At 40.2% G+C, this 16,630-nt stretch overlaps 1 protein-coding gene across 2 annotated transcripts in view; it reads left to right on the top strand.

The window, feature by feature from the left end:
• The window catches only part of LOC150080765 (uncharacterized), a 207,154-nt gene that overhangs the window by 179,450 nt on the left and 11,074 nt on the right, over nt 1–16,630 (top strand). For both annotated transcript variants that reach the window (XM_090381159.1, XM_090381158.1), the window contains exon 14: nt 8,289–8,481. In XM_090381159.1, coding sequence (XP_090237285.1) covers nt 8,289–8,481 — 193 coding nt within the window. The remainder of the gene's footprint in view (nt 1–8,288; nt 8,482–16,630) is intronic.

The following is a 16,630-nucleotide window of genomic DNA, read 5'->3' as shown; positions in this document are numbered from 1 at the left end:
CTTAAAAGATGATATCCGCTCTACAACGTCATCAACCTTTGCCCCTGGCAGACATACCCTGGTCCTGTTCCACCTATCCTTTTTACAAAGCATGTTTCCCGTTTCCCTGACAATAGAGCCACCAACAACTACTAGTTCCTGTGGGACCAGTGCATTCTGCCTTGGGGGTTGCTGCTGTGTTGCGCGATGACCAACTGCAAGCTCTGGCATTGATGTCGGCAGCTGAGAGCCTGATGGGCCCCTCAATTTAGATCTTTCGAGGGCATCCACCCTGTCCTTCAAACTCTCATATAGGCCCATAACAATGCTCAGTTGTCACCTGATTTCCTTACACTCCTTACATCGCACACACAAAGACATCCCCCGTGGCAATATCATGTTCCGTTCCAGAGAGTTTGGCAAACATTTCACAAGTTGCACATTTTTTTTTTAGGCTCTGATGCGTTGGAGAATCACCCCCCTCAGTTTTCCCCCCAAGTCACAGCGCTCCTGCCACTTTGTGCCCGCTGCTTTGCTGCTCTAGTTTGGAGCATGATACTTTAAATTAATAAAATCAATAAATTAAATTAATTAAATGTCAATACTACGCTATCTAATAGAAACAGTGAAGCGTATTACTCTATAAATTATACGTTAGAGTTACCTAACTACCTCAATTAAAAATTTGAATTCCCTACCACTATATACAAAAACAATGGCTGCAAGATTCGAACGAAATCACAGTTTTACGTATATTAAGTATTACGTATATCTACAAAAACTGTTTATCTAAATTAAAATAAAAATAACCAGTGTAACTATAACTATAAGACTACGTATTAAGTACAATATAAAATAACAATTATGTAAATAAAAAGGCAAACACTTATCGTTTTTTCGGAGCCTGCAACTCACCTATCCATAGTTTTACTGATGATAACACATTGCATTCCACCTTCTAGTTTGAGAAACCTTGCCCTGCCCAAACAGCTTCAACTTCTCAAATACAGATTACAAATTTGTTAAATGCTGATCTCCCAGTAATTATCCAATGGGACAAAGATAACTTAATTTCAATCCTTGCAAAACTCAGTCCTGTTTTATATCTCACAGAACAGACTCTTTTGCTTCTATGCTCATCTTCGATGACACTCAGATTTCTAAAGAAGATTACACATCTCTGTTAGGGATTAACCTGACTCATAATCTCTCTTGTGCATAAGCACATCAAAATACTGCTTCTGCATCATAAAAAACCACATGTGTACCTTGTACACATGAAAGATTTTTATTTTACGTGAAACCTCTTTGACAAATCAAAACTGCATAAATTTTTAAAATCAAAGAGCTTGAACCGAAGTTATGAACAATGTAATGTTTTATGCTCAGGCCTGTTACTTACTCTACCAAATCAATGTTAGTGACTGAGTTAGTGTCATTTAGAAAGTGATGTACTCATTTCCATCTCGCATTTTCATTACCAATCGGTTTTACTTCAGTCCGTAATATTTAGTATGAATGATGTAATGTTTTATGCTCACACCTGCTATTTACTCTACCGAATCAACGTTAGTGACCAAGTTTAGGATATGACATCATTTCTGTCCCACATTTTCACTACCAATCAGTTTTACTAAGGTGGCAGACTTGTGTAAGTGCAGTTGCTGTACAGCTGCACCAACAAATGAGGACTGGTGGCAAGGTGTTTCATCTGTGTAATATACATATCCTTTTTTTTTATTTCATTTTTTTAATTTTCATTTAATTTATATATTTTTTTTTAATTTAGATTGGGGAATATTTCCAAATTCACATGCCACACTATTATAATTGGTTTAAAGGTGGGATTAAATATGAGAGAGTCAAATGAATTCAAGAATTATTTGTTTTATCAATAATTAATATTTGGTTTCAAAAAATATCCCCACCACAGTTTAAGCACAAATCCAACCTGTGCACTAGATATTTTGTAACCTGCTCATAATAGTCTCTTTTGGTTGCTCTTATCACCATTCCTTTATCTTCTTTCACATCACTGTCATTGTGGAATCAATGTCATCACAGATCATTTTCCAGTCTTCAAAAAACATGTCCATTCTGCTCACGGCCACAGCTCTGTACTATACAGGTTTGCTCATTCTTTATAGTGTAGTTTCTGGATTGTTGCCATAGTGTATTTAGCTATGCATCATGCATTTTCATATAACAATACAACACTCTCATTCAAACATTTAGATCTCTTGTTTTTGATTGCACATTACAGCTTAATTTTGAGGATTTGTGCAATTTTTGAGTCAACTGTTTCACTTCTACTCATGAAATAGCAGGGTAGCAGTCCTAATGAGTTAAAGAATAGTATAGGCATAACCTTTCCAGTTCTTTCAGTCTTGAGTTTCTTCAGCCTTGGTAATGACTGCTTTTTCCATTACTACATTGCTTGCTCTATGATTCAAAATGCCTGTACCTATCGCATTCATAGTTGCAATCCAAGGAATCGTTTTTTTCCTCTTCATATTGTGTTTGTTGCTGCATATACAAGGTGTGTCTAAAAAGTAATCAGACTGGTGCTATAAAATTTTTTATTAACAACTGAACTACAAATCAATGTTATCCCCTTCAAAATAGTTCCCTTGGGAAGTCATACACCACCAGAGATGTTGCTCCCACTCCCGGTAGCAATGCTGGAAGTTTTCAACTGAAAGTGCCTTCGGCTGGTCTGTCACGACTTTTTGGATGTTGTCCAAAGGAAAAAGTCACACTGACTCAGATCAGGTGAGTATGGGGGGGCTGCAGAACCACTGGAATACCCTTTTTGGTCAAAAATTCTGTCACAGAAATGGCAGTGTGTCAGGGAACGTTGTCGTGATGCAGCATCCAAGAGTCCACAATCTCCAGCCGGACATGATTAATCCTTTATCTGAGTCATTCAAGGACCCCACGATAATACTGTTGATTAACTGTTTGTCCTTGAGGCACAAATTCCTTATGAACTTGACTGTCAAAAAAACAAATTAACATGGATTTGATTTTCGATTTGCCCATTCTTGCTTTTTTCAGGTGCAGTGAGCGTGCCACTCCAAACTTTGTTGTTTGGTTTCGGGATCATGCTCAAAATTCCATGCTTCATTACCTGTTATGACATGTTTGAAAAAATTTTCATAATTTTTGATGCATTCAAGAAGATCCAGGCACACATTCCTTCGGTTTTCCTTTTGTTCATTTGTGAGGTTTTTGGAACCAGCTTTGCACAAATTTTCCGCATGCCCAATTCCTTGGTCAAAATGTCATGAACGGTTTGGTGATTCAAATTCAGCTCACTGCCAATCATTCTGACTGTCAAACATCAATCAGACCTCACGAGAGCCCTCACTTTGGTCACATTATTGTCCGTTTTTGACGTGCAAGGTCTTCCAGAACAAAGTTCATATACCACACTATCACGGTCATCCAAAAATGCTTTATGTCACCTAAAAACCTGTGCCCTCAATAGAGCATGCTCACCATAAGCCCATTTTAATTTTTATTAAGTTTCTGTTGTGTTTTCATTAAGTTTGACACAAAATTTGATTGCGCAATGCTGCTCAAGATTTAATTTTTCCATTTTTGTAACACATCACTACTACACACACTTACACAACTCGCTGTCGAGTCAGATGTGATAACACTATCGGGTTGAAACTTGCATTGAACGTCAAGTAAGAATGTACATCTCTGTTGGTATCTGAGGCGTGACTACAGTGTTGCCAGTTTTCGAGCCATGCATTGTCTCATTACATTTTAGACACACCTCATACAATGCCATTTGAAAACATTTCTATTCATTGTTGACACTTGGGAACCCAGACCTTTCTTTATTGCACTCTGTCATGGATGATGTCAGCAGACCCATGACTAATATCCTAGCTTCCTAGCCACATCATCAACCGTTGCACACCAATCCACCTATGTCAGCTTAACCCAGACAAGAGTCATCCCCCAGAGTTTTCTTTTTTCACAGTAATGAATTGCCCATTCTACATGTGTTGAGGTAACATACAATTGTCTATTTATTCCATTTCTGCTGAACAGGTGCCCTCTGCTGTAAGAAACTGAATACATGTATTGTACTAGCTTTGGCTGTGTATCTTCACCACACATCTCTATTGCTGTGTATCTTCACCACACATACAAGACAGCAGACATTAGCATTAGTAGAGGCATTTGATGCAAGAAAGCAAGCTTATGCAGCATCAGCCAAAAAAAAAAAAACATCCACTTCACCCCTCTGTTCGTTCAAAATACCTGTCCAGCTGAGCCTTAAACTTATTTAGGCTGTCCAGCTGAGCCTTAAACTTATTTAGGCTATCAACCTCCACTACAAGGGATGGAAGTCTGTTCCACCAACCAACCACCCGCTGGCTAAAGGCAAATTTCCGCACGTCTGTCCTACATCTGTCTTTCCTCAATTTGAATTTATGCCCTCTCAGGTGATTATTCTGAGCTAGAGGAAGAATCCCATCAGCATTGAACATGCTCAAACCATTCAAGGCTTTATACACCTCTATCAGATCACCTCGCTGGTGCCTAGTCTCCAGACACTGTAATTTGCAAAACTTAAGCCTTTCTTCGTAAGAGCACCCCTTTGTTCCATTCACTAATCTTGTTGCCCTTCTCTGTACTCGTTCCAGCAGCTCTACATCCTTCTTGAAATGAGGCCTCCAGACCTGTATACAGTACTCTAGGTGTGGCCTGACCATTGCCTTATACAAGGGAATAATCACCTCCTTATCCCTGCTGGAAAAATTCCTGTACATCATTGACAATACTCCATGAGCTACTCTTGCAGCCCGTCTGCACTGCTCAGAGAACTTCATATCTGCCTGCACAACCACCCCCATGTCCCTTTCATTCTCTACCACTGTCAGTGTAGTTCCACAGAGTTGATACTTTGCTCTGGGGTTGCTGTTTCCCATGTGTAGTACTTTACATTTGTCAATGTTAAACTTTATTTGCCACCTCTCAGCCCATCTGCTCAACCTTTCCAGATCCTGTTGCAGCAGCATAGTGTCAGGAGTGTCCTTGACAACCCTGCCAACCTTTATATCGTCTGCAAACTTGGACATTAAGCTTGATATACCATCATGAATATCATTTATAAATACAGAAAACAATAATGGACCCAACACTGAGCCCTGAGGGACTCCACTAATAACATTAGTCCACGATGAGCAGTATCCATTGATTACCACTCTCTGTCTCCTCCCCCTCAACCACCCCTTTATCCATAGCAGCAATTTGCCTCCAATGTCACACTGCTCCAATTTGTGTAGCAGTCTTCCATGTGCAACAGTATCAAAAGCCTTTCTAAGATCCAAGTATATAATATCAAAGCTATTCCCTGCATCCAGTTCTTTTGTGACTGCATCATAGAATCCAATCAAATTGGTCAGGCAAGACTTCCCCTTAACAAAACCATGCTGTGTCCGAGCTATAACTGAAGTCTTGTCTAAATGATCCTGCAGTGCTTCATTAACCAGTGCCTCCATTAATTTTCCTGGAACAGAAGTTAAGCTCACAGGTCTATAATTACTTATGTCAGCATTTGATCCTCCTTTGTGAACTGGGGTCACATTTGCACATTTCCAGTCTATGGGTACCTCCCCTGAGTCCAAGGAAGCTCTCATAATTATGAGAGCTTCCTTTGAGATTATGAGAGCTTCCTCTTACTTCCTTTGCTGCCTCCTTTAATATAACTGGATAGATCCCATCCACCCCGGCTGCCTTTCTTGTGTTTATCTTCAACAGTTTCTCCTCCACTTTACTCCCAGTTATTTCAAGATTCTGTAGCTTACTGCTAGAGTTGAATACACCTCTGGCATTCCCCTCGCTGAATAACTCCTCATGTGTGAATGTCGATGCAAAATATTCATTTAGTTTGTTAGCTACCTGAGCAGGATCATCAACAGTTGACCCATCAATATCAAGTGGACCAATATGATTCATCCCCTTCCTTCTAAAGTTTACATAAGTAAAGAACTCTTTGCTGTTTTTCTTTGCATCCCTTGCCAAGGATTTCTCGTAATCTGCCTTCGCCTGCCTAACCTCCTTTGTAACTTGGTTGCATATCAACTTGTATCTATCATAGGCTTCTGTGTCATATGTTAATTTGTAAGTATCCCATGCATTTTTCTTCTCTGCCATATGCCTCATTAGTTCATCTGACATCCATTTTGGCCTAAACCTTGAACAATATTTCTTAGTTGGTATGTAAAGCCTAGTAGCCTCCAAGATAAGTTCTTTGAATGTTTCCCATTGTGAATTTGCTGTTGGTAACATCATCAGTTGGTCCCACTGTATAGAATTTAAATACTGTCTCAGTCCATCGTAGTCGCCTTTACAGAAGCAATAACCCTTCCCTTTACCCCTAATGGTAGTTACCTCTTTGAGTAAATCCCACTTCAGCACACTGTGGTCACTGCCACCTAGTGGTTCATTTATCTGTAGATTCTTAATGCATGAAGAATCACTGCTGATAATCAAATCAAGAGTATTACTCCCTCTAGTTGCCTCCCGAACATGCTGATGTAGAAAACAATCATCCAATAAATCCACAAAAGCCCTGCTAGTGTGTTAGTGACCAGCCCCCAAATTCCAGTCAATATCTGGGAAATTAAAATCTCCCATTATAAGACTCCCTGATTTACTGGCCCACTCTATTTCCCTGTACAGTTTCTTATTATACTCATCAGAGTCATTAGGCCTATAGCATACTCCTACTCTCAATTTTGATCTCCCAATGCTTATGTCACACCAAACAGACTCAACACTGCACTGTCCAACGATGTCGACTGGCTTCACTTCCTTGGTTTTTGTGTTTCTTAACTAATAGCATAACCCCTCCCCCCTTCCTATTCTTTCTGTAGACGTACTCCCCAAATTCCAGTTCTGTATCCCTTATATCTGTGTGACACCACGTCTCTGATATCCCAGCAATATCTGCCTTTGATGTTTTGAGCAATACCTCAAATTCATCAAATTTATTTATTAAACTCCTAGCATTGGTGTACACGCAAGTATACCTGCACCTGTTTCTATTCTTAGCTACCCTAACACAACCCATGTGTTTACTTGTACCGCAATGGCTCCCAGCAGTCTCTGAAATATCATGCATCTTGTTTTTCAGGCTTCTGCTCATTCTAATAGAAGCAGTGCAAGAATCTCTTTCACCTCTGCCAGTGGCTACTGTCAATCTATTGGTCTTTGTCTCCCCCCCCAAGTTAGCAGTTTTCCGACCCACCTAACACTGCCTCGATAGCATCAGCAAATATTCTTGCACCCTTTCTATTTAAATGTATCCCATCCCTGTAGAAGCAATCTCTCCTGTTAACAAGTACAGTCCAGGCTGAAAAAATTCTACCCCTTGAGCCTTGCACAATCTTTCCAGGGCCGAATTGATCGACAAGGCTCTCATCATTTACTCCCTCCTATCGTGTCTGGGCAGAATTGCAGATACTTTCAAATTCAACCCTAATTCTCGGCTTTTGTTCAACAGTGACCTGTATTTGTTAAGTAATTCTGCCGGTCTCCTACTCTTAATATCATTAGTGCCAACGTGTACAACTATATCACCTTTTGTGCCCTTAAAAGATGATATTCGCTCTACGTCATCAACCTTTGCCCCTGGCAGACATACCCTGGTCCTGTTCCACCTATCCTTTTTACAAAGAATGTTCCCCGTTTCCCTGACAATAGTCACCAACAGCTACTAGTTCCTTCGGGACCAGCGCATTCTGCCTTGGGGGTGCCTCTGTGTCACGTGATGCTCAAGTGCAAGCTCTGGCGTTGATGTGGGCAGCTGAGAGCTTGATGGGCCCCTCAATTTAGTTTCTTCGAGGGCATCCACCCTGTTCTTCAAGCTCTCATATAGGCCCACAAGAACGCCGAGTTGTTGCCTGATATCGATACACTCCTTGCATCACGCACACACAAAGACATCCCCCATGGCAGTATCATGTCCCGTACCCGATTGCTCTGCAAACATCAAGCAAACAGTGCATTTTATAAGGCTGTGAGTCAGAGGAAGCTGCCCCCCTCAGTTCTGCTCTGAGCCACAGCACTTCCATTAGCTTGAGCCTTTTGCTTTGCTGCTCTGGTCTGACATGCCCTATTAGTACCAGTCCATAAATTTATAATCATGGGAGCTTAATTTAAATTTAGATAATTGAAATCTTGCTTTCATTTGACTTGCCCTCATAGTAACTTGGGCTCAGTTTGACCAAACATTTATTTCGTTGTGGTATTCATATTAGCTTATTTTTTGTATTACTTAGGACTTTCTCAGGATAAAGAAAAATCAAATCCTCTAAATGTAAGTCCCTTGGAACTTCAGAATTATTATGACTTGTGCCAGAGATATCAAATGTGTCCAGTGAGTAATCAGTCTCCTTCTCTTCAGCCAGTCACCACCACTCCTGAAGTTGTTAATCCTCCATCCTACACTGGAACTCAGCCTTCTCAAATCAGGCAATTATAAAATTTTCATATTTAAAGTTTATTTGATGTTTAAGGATACTCATTTGGTGATAGGAAATATACATATTCTTGCATTTTAATATAGCAGAATATCATCTATACTAAGAACAAAGTGAAGTTGAACACAAAAAAAAAACAATAAGTGTTTGTTACTGTAAAGATTATGCATGGATAAATAACTGTAATTTCCTGATTTGACACCATGGGACTTTTGGATATTCCATTTTAAAAATGACATGAAAGGAAAACAATTCGAGTTGATTCAAGCAATCCAGCCAAATACAATGGACTTACTAATAGCATTCGCTTACAGAAATGTAAGCATTTCTGTAAGCAAATGTTTTACAGAAAAACTTACAGAAATGTTTTGATGTGGCAGACATGGTTTAATGGTTCATGGTTTCAGATAGGTTAAATTAATTTTTTGCAGCATTCACCAACTTTTTGATCAAACCCTTTGTTTTAATCCAGACGTGGTGGTGTACATGACCAATTCACAGCCTAAGTATATTTTGGTCTTTTGCAGGGGTGGGAGAGTTGGGTTGCTTAACCCCTTCTTCTATAGGTAAGCTCACCTTCAAATTAGAAATAGCCTTGGTTAGCTGTAAGATACCAGTTTTCTCTATTTACATAATTATGTTAGGCAGTCTGTAGTGTCTGCAGGGTAAACACTGATTCAGTATCAGAACTTCCTAATACAGTATATGTCCCTCCCACAGCCCAAACATAACAAAATCTGTCTCAACCTTAGATCTCTGATCAAAAGTAAAACGTCTCTGATTGATCAGAGCTGTTCTGCTCTTCTATACTAAAATGTTTGATATCTTCATCTGGTACATGTAGGTAATGACTATATTTCTGTGGCAGCCAAATCTTCTGCTTGCACCTTCACGAGAGTGGGACTGTTAATAATCCTGGGTATAACTTCCATGCACAAGTACATGGTGGGTGACCACCCAAGTGTGAACCAACGTAAGCAGGGGTCAAGGTGTGGCGCCCACACTACATGGAGGAATGCCGCCCCTCTATGTTACCAGGCAGTACTAGGTGGTAGATGACTCTCATCAACTGGTGCAATACCACCACTTTGCTTATTGGAGGCTTGAAGTGGTGGGACCCATGTTTAGTCTCTAGAACTAAGTTCCGATCAACCATTCCCTTTCTCTTCCATCATACAGTATGATTGATGCCTTTTGAGGTTATGATGAACATCGTGGCGAGATCCAATATTCCTTACATTTCGAGGGTACAGCTCTAAAACGGCGTTCGCCGGCCGGCCGCTAGTTAGTACACCGGACCGAACCTATTGGTAACTCTCTAGGAGGCTTCCGGATCAGCTAGTGTATAATCTTGCTACCTCTACTCTGCCAGATAGTGACTGGAGGAAGTCTGAGTACTGTGTATGCAGGGAGTATTGTCGAAGCCACGTTATGTCAAGGATCTGGGTATATTCTTACCATGTGTACGCCATATCCAAAAATTTCATTACTTCATACAGCATGTCCCACCCACTTTTTCTTACTATTGAATATACCATGAATTGACAAACTAATAGAGCAAGCTTATCTGCGAAAAGATCTAAACCTCCCAAGCACTTCCTAATTCATTTCACAAATATACGTGGTCTCAACGATGTCCATTTCCACTTGCAGTCTGCCACACCCCGTGTAATTTTTCTGACAGAATCTCAGTTATCGATTGATTCAACTACTGCTCATCTCAGATGCCCAAATTATTCGCTGTATGATTCCTTTCGCCTCAAAGGTGTTTGTGCATATGTCCGTTCTGATATTCCCTGTCAGAGACTTGGCAATTTGGAATCTCCTCTCTTTGATCTTCTCTGGCTTAAAATCTCTCTACGTCATTGTGTCAAATTCATCTGTTGTCTCTACCATTCTCCCATCTCCACTAATCACTTGGAACTCTTTCACTTCCTCTCTTTGCAACTTGACTTTCTCCAGTCCAACTTTCCTAACAGTGAGGTAATTTTCCTTGGTGATTTTAATGTTCACAACTCCAGCTGGCTTCCGTTTTCTAGTCACACCGACCCAGCTGGTCGAGATGCTGAGGCTTTTGCAATTACTAATGACCTAGCACAGATTGTTCATTTACCTACAAGAATATCGGACAATCCTAATCATACAGCCAATACGCTCAATCTTTTTCTCACAAACATCCCTTCTAAGTACGCGGTCGAAGTGACAGGTCCTTTAGGCACTTCAGATCACAACTTGGTGATTGTCTCTTCTCCAATGGAACCTTTATCTCATGGCTATTCCCAACCTCTTGTTGTTTGGCATTACAAGAATGCAAAATGGGATGACCTGCGAGACTTCTTTTCCTTGGTCGGATTACTGTTTCAAAACTTCTGATGTCAACGTTTGCTCAGATCGTGTCAGTGAAATTATTCTTGCAGGAATGGAATCCTTTATCCCACACTCCACTTTAAAATCTCGTCCTTTATCTAAACCTTGGTTTTCCAATAAATGTGCTAAGGCTGTTCAAGAGAAGAATGTTGCACATCATAATTGGCTTGTTTCTAATTCTCGAGTTTCATTTTCTGTGTACACCAAAGCTCGCAACAATTGTAAAGCAGTTATTAATCAATCAAAACTAGAGTTTGAACAGGCTAAGAGTAGAAAACTTGCTTCTTGCCCTAATGGTAGCCAAGCATTCTGGTCTCTTGCCAAAGCTATTGGCCGCAACTTTTGCCCATCTCTGCTTCCACCTCTGTCCAAACCAGATGGTTCTGTTCTCACTTCAGCCAAGGATAAAGCTGACCTGCTAGCATCCCATTTTTCTTCCAATTCATGTATTAATGATCTTGGTAAAACAATTTGGTAAAACAATTCCCAACACGCTTCATTCAATACCCCCTGTGGTCTTCCGTCAAAAGGATGTCAGAAGGATTTTGACAAATCTTGATGCTAAGAAAGCTCCAGGTCCCGATGGTATTTCTCCACTTGTTCTCAAAACCTGTGCTCCTGAACTTACTCTTATTCTTTGCCGCCTTTTTTCACTTTCTTATTCCAAAGGTGTTTTTCCTTCTGCTTGGAAATTTGCTCATATCCAGCCAGTTCCTAAAAAGGGTGACAAATCCCTCCCATCCAATTATCGTCCCATTGCAATTACTTCTACTCTTTCTAATGTAATGGAGAAATCAATTAACTGCCAACTCTTAAACTACCTAGAAACCTTCTGTTTGATCAACGATCGCCAGTATGGATTCCGTCAGTGTTGATCCACTGGTGATATTCTGGTTTATGTTACCCATTTATGGACAAATTCAGTGGAAAAGTTCGGTGAAACACAAGTAGTTGCTCTTGACATCTCAAAGGCTTTCGATGGTGTTTGGCATAAAGGTCTTCTAAACAAGCTTCCGTCTTATGGTTTGCCAACTGTTTTTAGTAATTGGTTATCCAGTTTTCTCTCTGATCATTCACTGAGGGTGATGGTAGATGGCCCTCTGTCTTCTAACTTCTCCACTAATTCCGGTGTCCCCCAAGGTTCAGTTCTTTCCCCCACTCTTTTCCTCTTGTATATTAATGACCTTCTTCCATTGACTGGAAATCCTATCCATAGTTTTGCCGATGATAGCACATTGCATTCCACTTTCCAATTTGAGAAACCTTGTCCTGCTCAATCAGCTTCAACTTCTCGAAAATCTGCTACCAATTCCTTAAATGCCGATCTTCAGGTAATTCTCCAGTCGGGCAAAGACAACTTAGTTGATTTCAACCCTTCTAAAACTCAGTCTTGTCTTATATCTCGCAAAAAGGATTCTTCCGCTCCTATGCTTATCTTTAGTGACACTCCGATTTCTAGGGAAAATGATATATCTCTTTTGGGGATTACCCTGACTTCTAATCTCTCTTCGCACAAGTACATTACAAATATTGCTTCCTCTGCATCTAAAAAACTTGGTTTTCTCTTTCGCTCTCAGCGTTACTTTTCTTCCAAACAGCTGCTCTCTGTATAAGTCGCAAATCTGCCCTGCCATGGAATATTGTTCCCACATCTGGGGTAGTGCCCCCAAAACCTCTCTCAGGCTTCTCGATTCCATTCAGAAGAGGGCAGTTAGGTTAATTAATGATTCATCTTTAACAAAGTCTCTCCAATTGCTGTCTCATAGATGTACTGTTTCTGCTGCATGCCTCTTCTACAGATACTTCCATGGGCACTGTTCTTCTGAATTGGCTTCTATAATTCCCGCTCTCTCTTTCAAAACAGTCTGAACATGTGCCACCACCAGCCAACATCCATTTACTGTCCAACTTCAAACTCACAGAACCAAATTTTCATCTTCCTCGTTTATTCATTCAACTGCCGTTTTCTGGAACAACCTTCCTTCATATGTATTTCCTGAAAATTACAGTCTACAGAAGTTCAAGTCTAATGTCAACAAATACCTTCTTTCATCTTCTCAACCTCCAACCCAAGCACAGTACTAAGTACTATAGGTTCTAATACCTCTCGTGTTTGGAGTTTACGTTAAAAAATAAATAAATAAAAAAAAATATATTTGAGCACCAACAGAACTGTTTTTTCCTGACAAAACAGTTCAGTGCTATTAGAAGCCTGTGTTTGTTTTCTGGATGATGGCAACAGTGTTTTAAATGAATGCTAATCAACAAACTTGAATAATTTAAGGGAAGTGTCAGAATAGTGTGAACTATGTATCCAGAATGTCTGGAGTGTTGTCATTAAAATGGGTGAGTTTGCATTCCTGTTTAGGACAACTAATGCTGACATAATTGGGATAACGGAAACTTGGTGTCACCGAGAAATTAGGAGCAATGAGTTTCCTTATGACAAACAATGTATTTAGTAGGGACATAGAATAGAAAGAAGGGGGGGGATGCTACTTATCAAAAGTTGTCTAGATCTGGAAATGCATGACGAGAGCATTCCCAGATTCAGAACTAATTCATGCCAGTTTTGAACATTTGGTGTGAGATGGTAGAGGCAATGGAAAAATCAGGATGTGGCGGACTGGAAACTAGAAGACTGAAGTGTATGATGAGAATCTCTGTATGCAGGCGGAATGGTTAAGTAATTGCTACTGCACCACTGTATAGGAGATTTCAGTCTGCAGTTATTGATTGGAACAATCAGGATATAAACTCATAACTGAGATAAAAAAAATTTTTCAATCAGGTACATGGTTGCCATTTGTATCAGCACATTAGGGAAAAGAATATTCTGGACCTGATCTTTACCCATGAGAGTGGTAGCATCATCGGATGTAGTATACGAGCACTCAGGGGGGGGAGTGATCACTAAGGTCAAGGGGTTTGACTTCAGGGAAGAGAGACTGTGAAGTCTAAGATGCTACATAGGAAGTTTAAGTGGGAAGACAGCATAAATAGTGAGAATATGGTGAATTAAGGAATGATTTTAATAATTCTATTAACATAGATTGGCACTAGATAATTTTATTATCTTTTATAATAAACAACTTTACAAACGTAACATTATACATAGTACATATAATGTAAACTTCATAGGCTAGTACATATTATTGCTGCATAATTGAATTAGTGTTATTAGCATTAGTAGAGGCATGTGATGCAAGAAAGCAAGCTTATACAGCATCAGCCAGAAAAAAAAAAAAAAAAAAAAACTTCCACTTCACCCCTCCATTCGTTAGAAATACCTGCCCACTGAGCCTTTAATTTATTTAGGCTATCAACTTCCACAACAAGGGATGGAAGTCTGTTCCACCAACCAACTACCCACTGGTTAAAGACAAATTTCCGGACATCTATCCTACATCTGTCTTTCCTCAATTTGAATTTATGCCCTCTCAGATGATTATTCTCAGCAAGAGGCAGAATTCCATCAGCATTGAGAAAGCTCAAACCATTCAAGGATTTATACACCTATATCAGATCACCTCGCCGGTGCCTAGTCTCCAGACACTTTAATTTGCAAAACTTTAGCCTTTCTTCGTAAGAGCAACCCTTTGTTCCGTTCACAAATCTTGTTGCCCTTCTCTGTACTCGTTCCAGCAGCTCTACATCCTTCTTGAAATGAGGCCTCCAGACCTGTATACAGTACTCAAGGTGTGGGCTGACCATTGCCTTATACAAGGAAATAATCACCTCCTTATCCCTGCTAGAAAAATTCCTGTATATCATTGACAAGACACCATGAGCTACTCTTTCAGCCCATCTGCACTGCTCAGAGAACTTCATATCTGCCTGCACAATTACCCCAGGTCCTTCTCATTCTCTACCACTGTCAGTGTAGTACCACAGAGTTGATACATTGCTCTGGGGTTGCTGTTTCCCCATATGCAGTACTTTACATTTGTCAATGTTAAACTTCATTTGCCACCTCTCAGCCCATCTGCTCAACCTTTCCAGATCCTGTTGCAGCAGCATAGCGTCAGTAGTGTCCTTAACAACCCTGCCAACTTTTGTATCATCTGCAAACTTGGACATTAAGCTTGATATGCCATCATCAATATTATTTATAAATACAGAAAACAATAATGGACCCAACACTGAACCCTGAGGCACTCCACTAATAACATTAGGCCACGACGAGCAGTGTCCGTTGATTACCACTCTCTGTCTTCTCCCCCTCAACCACCCTTTTATCCATAGCAGCAATTTGCCTCCAATGCCACACTGCTCCAATTTGTGCAGCAGTCTTCCATGTGCAAAAGTATCAAAAGCCTTTCTAAGATCCAAGTATATAATATCAAAGTTATTACTTGCATCCAGTTCTTTTGTGACTGCATCATAGTATCCAATCAAATTGGTCAGGCAAGACTTCTCCTTAACAAAACCATGCTGTGTCCGAGCTATAACTGAAGTCTTGTCCAGATGATCCTGCAGTGGTTCCTTAACCAGTGCCTCCATTAATTTTCCTGGAACAGAAACTAAACTCACAGGTTGTCAGCCTTTGATCTTCCTTTGTGAATTGGGGTGAAATTTGCACATCTCCAGTCTATGGGTACCTCCCCTGAGTCCAAGGAAGCTATCATAATTATGGCTAAGGGTTTGCTTACTTCCTTTGCTGCCTCCTTTAATATAACTGGATAGATCCCATCCACCCCAGGTGCCTTTCTTGTGTTTATCTTCAACAATTTCTCCTCCACTTCACTCTCAGTTATTACAAGATTCTCTAGCTTACTGCCAGAGTTGAATACACCTCTGGCATTCCCCTCGCTGAATAACTCCTCCTGTGTGAATGTCGATGCAAAATATTCATTTAGTTTGTTAGCTACCTGAGCAGGATCATCAGCAGTTGAACCATCGATATCAAGTGGACCAATCTGATTCATCCCCTTCCTTCTAGAGTTTACATAAGAAAAGAACTCTTTACTGTTTTTCTCTACATGCTTTGCCAAAGATTTCTCGTAATCTGCCTTCGCCTACGTAACCTCCTTTGTAACTTGGTTACAGATCAACTTATATCTCATAGGCTTCTGTGTCACGTTAATTTTTGTTTATCATGCCTCATTAGTTCATCTGACATCCATTTAGGCCTAAACCTTGAACAGTATTTCTTAGTTGGTATGTAAAGCCTAGTAGCTTCCAAGATAAGTTCTTTGAAGGCGTCCCATTTTGAATTTGCTGTTGGTAACATCATCAATTGGTCCCACTGTATAGAATTTAAATACTGTCTGAGACCGTCGTAGTCGCCTTTACGAAAGCAATAACCCTTCCCTTTACCCCTGATGGTAGTTACCTCTTAGAGTAAATCCCACTTCAGCACACTGTGATCACTGCCACCTAGTGGTTCCTCTATCTGCAGATTCTTAATGCATGAAGAATCACTACTGATAATCAAATCAAAAGTATGCCTCCCGAACATGCTGATGTAGAAAACAATCATCCAATAAATCCACAAAAGCCTCGCTGTTGTGTGAGTGACCAACCCACAAATTCCAGTCAATATCTGGGAAATTAAAATCCTCCATTATAAGACTCTCTGATTTACTGGCCCACTCTATTTCCCTGTACAGTTTCTTATTATGTTCATCAGAGTCATTAGGCCTATAGCACACTCCTACTCTCAATTTTGATCTCCCAGTGCTTATGTCACACCAAACTGACTCGATACTGCACTGTCCAGTGATGTCAGCTAGCTTCACTTCCTTTGATTTTATGTGTTTCTTAACTAATAG

The sequence above is a fragment of the Mastigoproctus giganteus genome, chromosome 9 (genome assembly GCF_048544385.1).
Source record: "Mastigoproctus giganteus isolate SK-2022 chromosome 9, ASM4854438v1, whole genome shotgun sequence".
Lineage (NCBI taxonomy): Eukaryota > Metazoa > Arthropoda > Arachnida > Uropygi > Thelyphonidae > Mastigoproctus > Mastigoproctus giganteus.
This window is presented reverse-complemented; position numbering and strand designations above follow the sequence as displayed.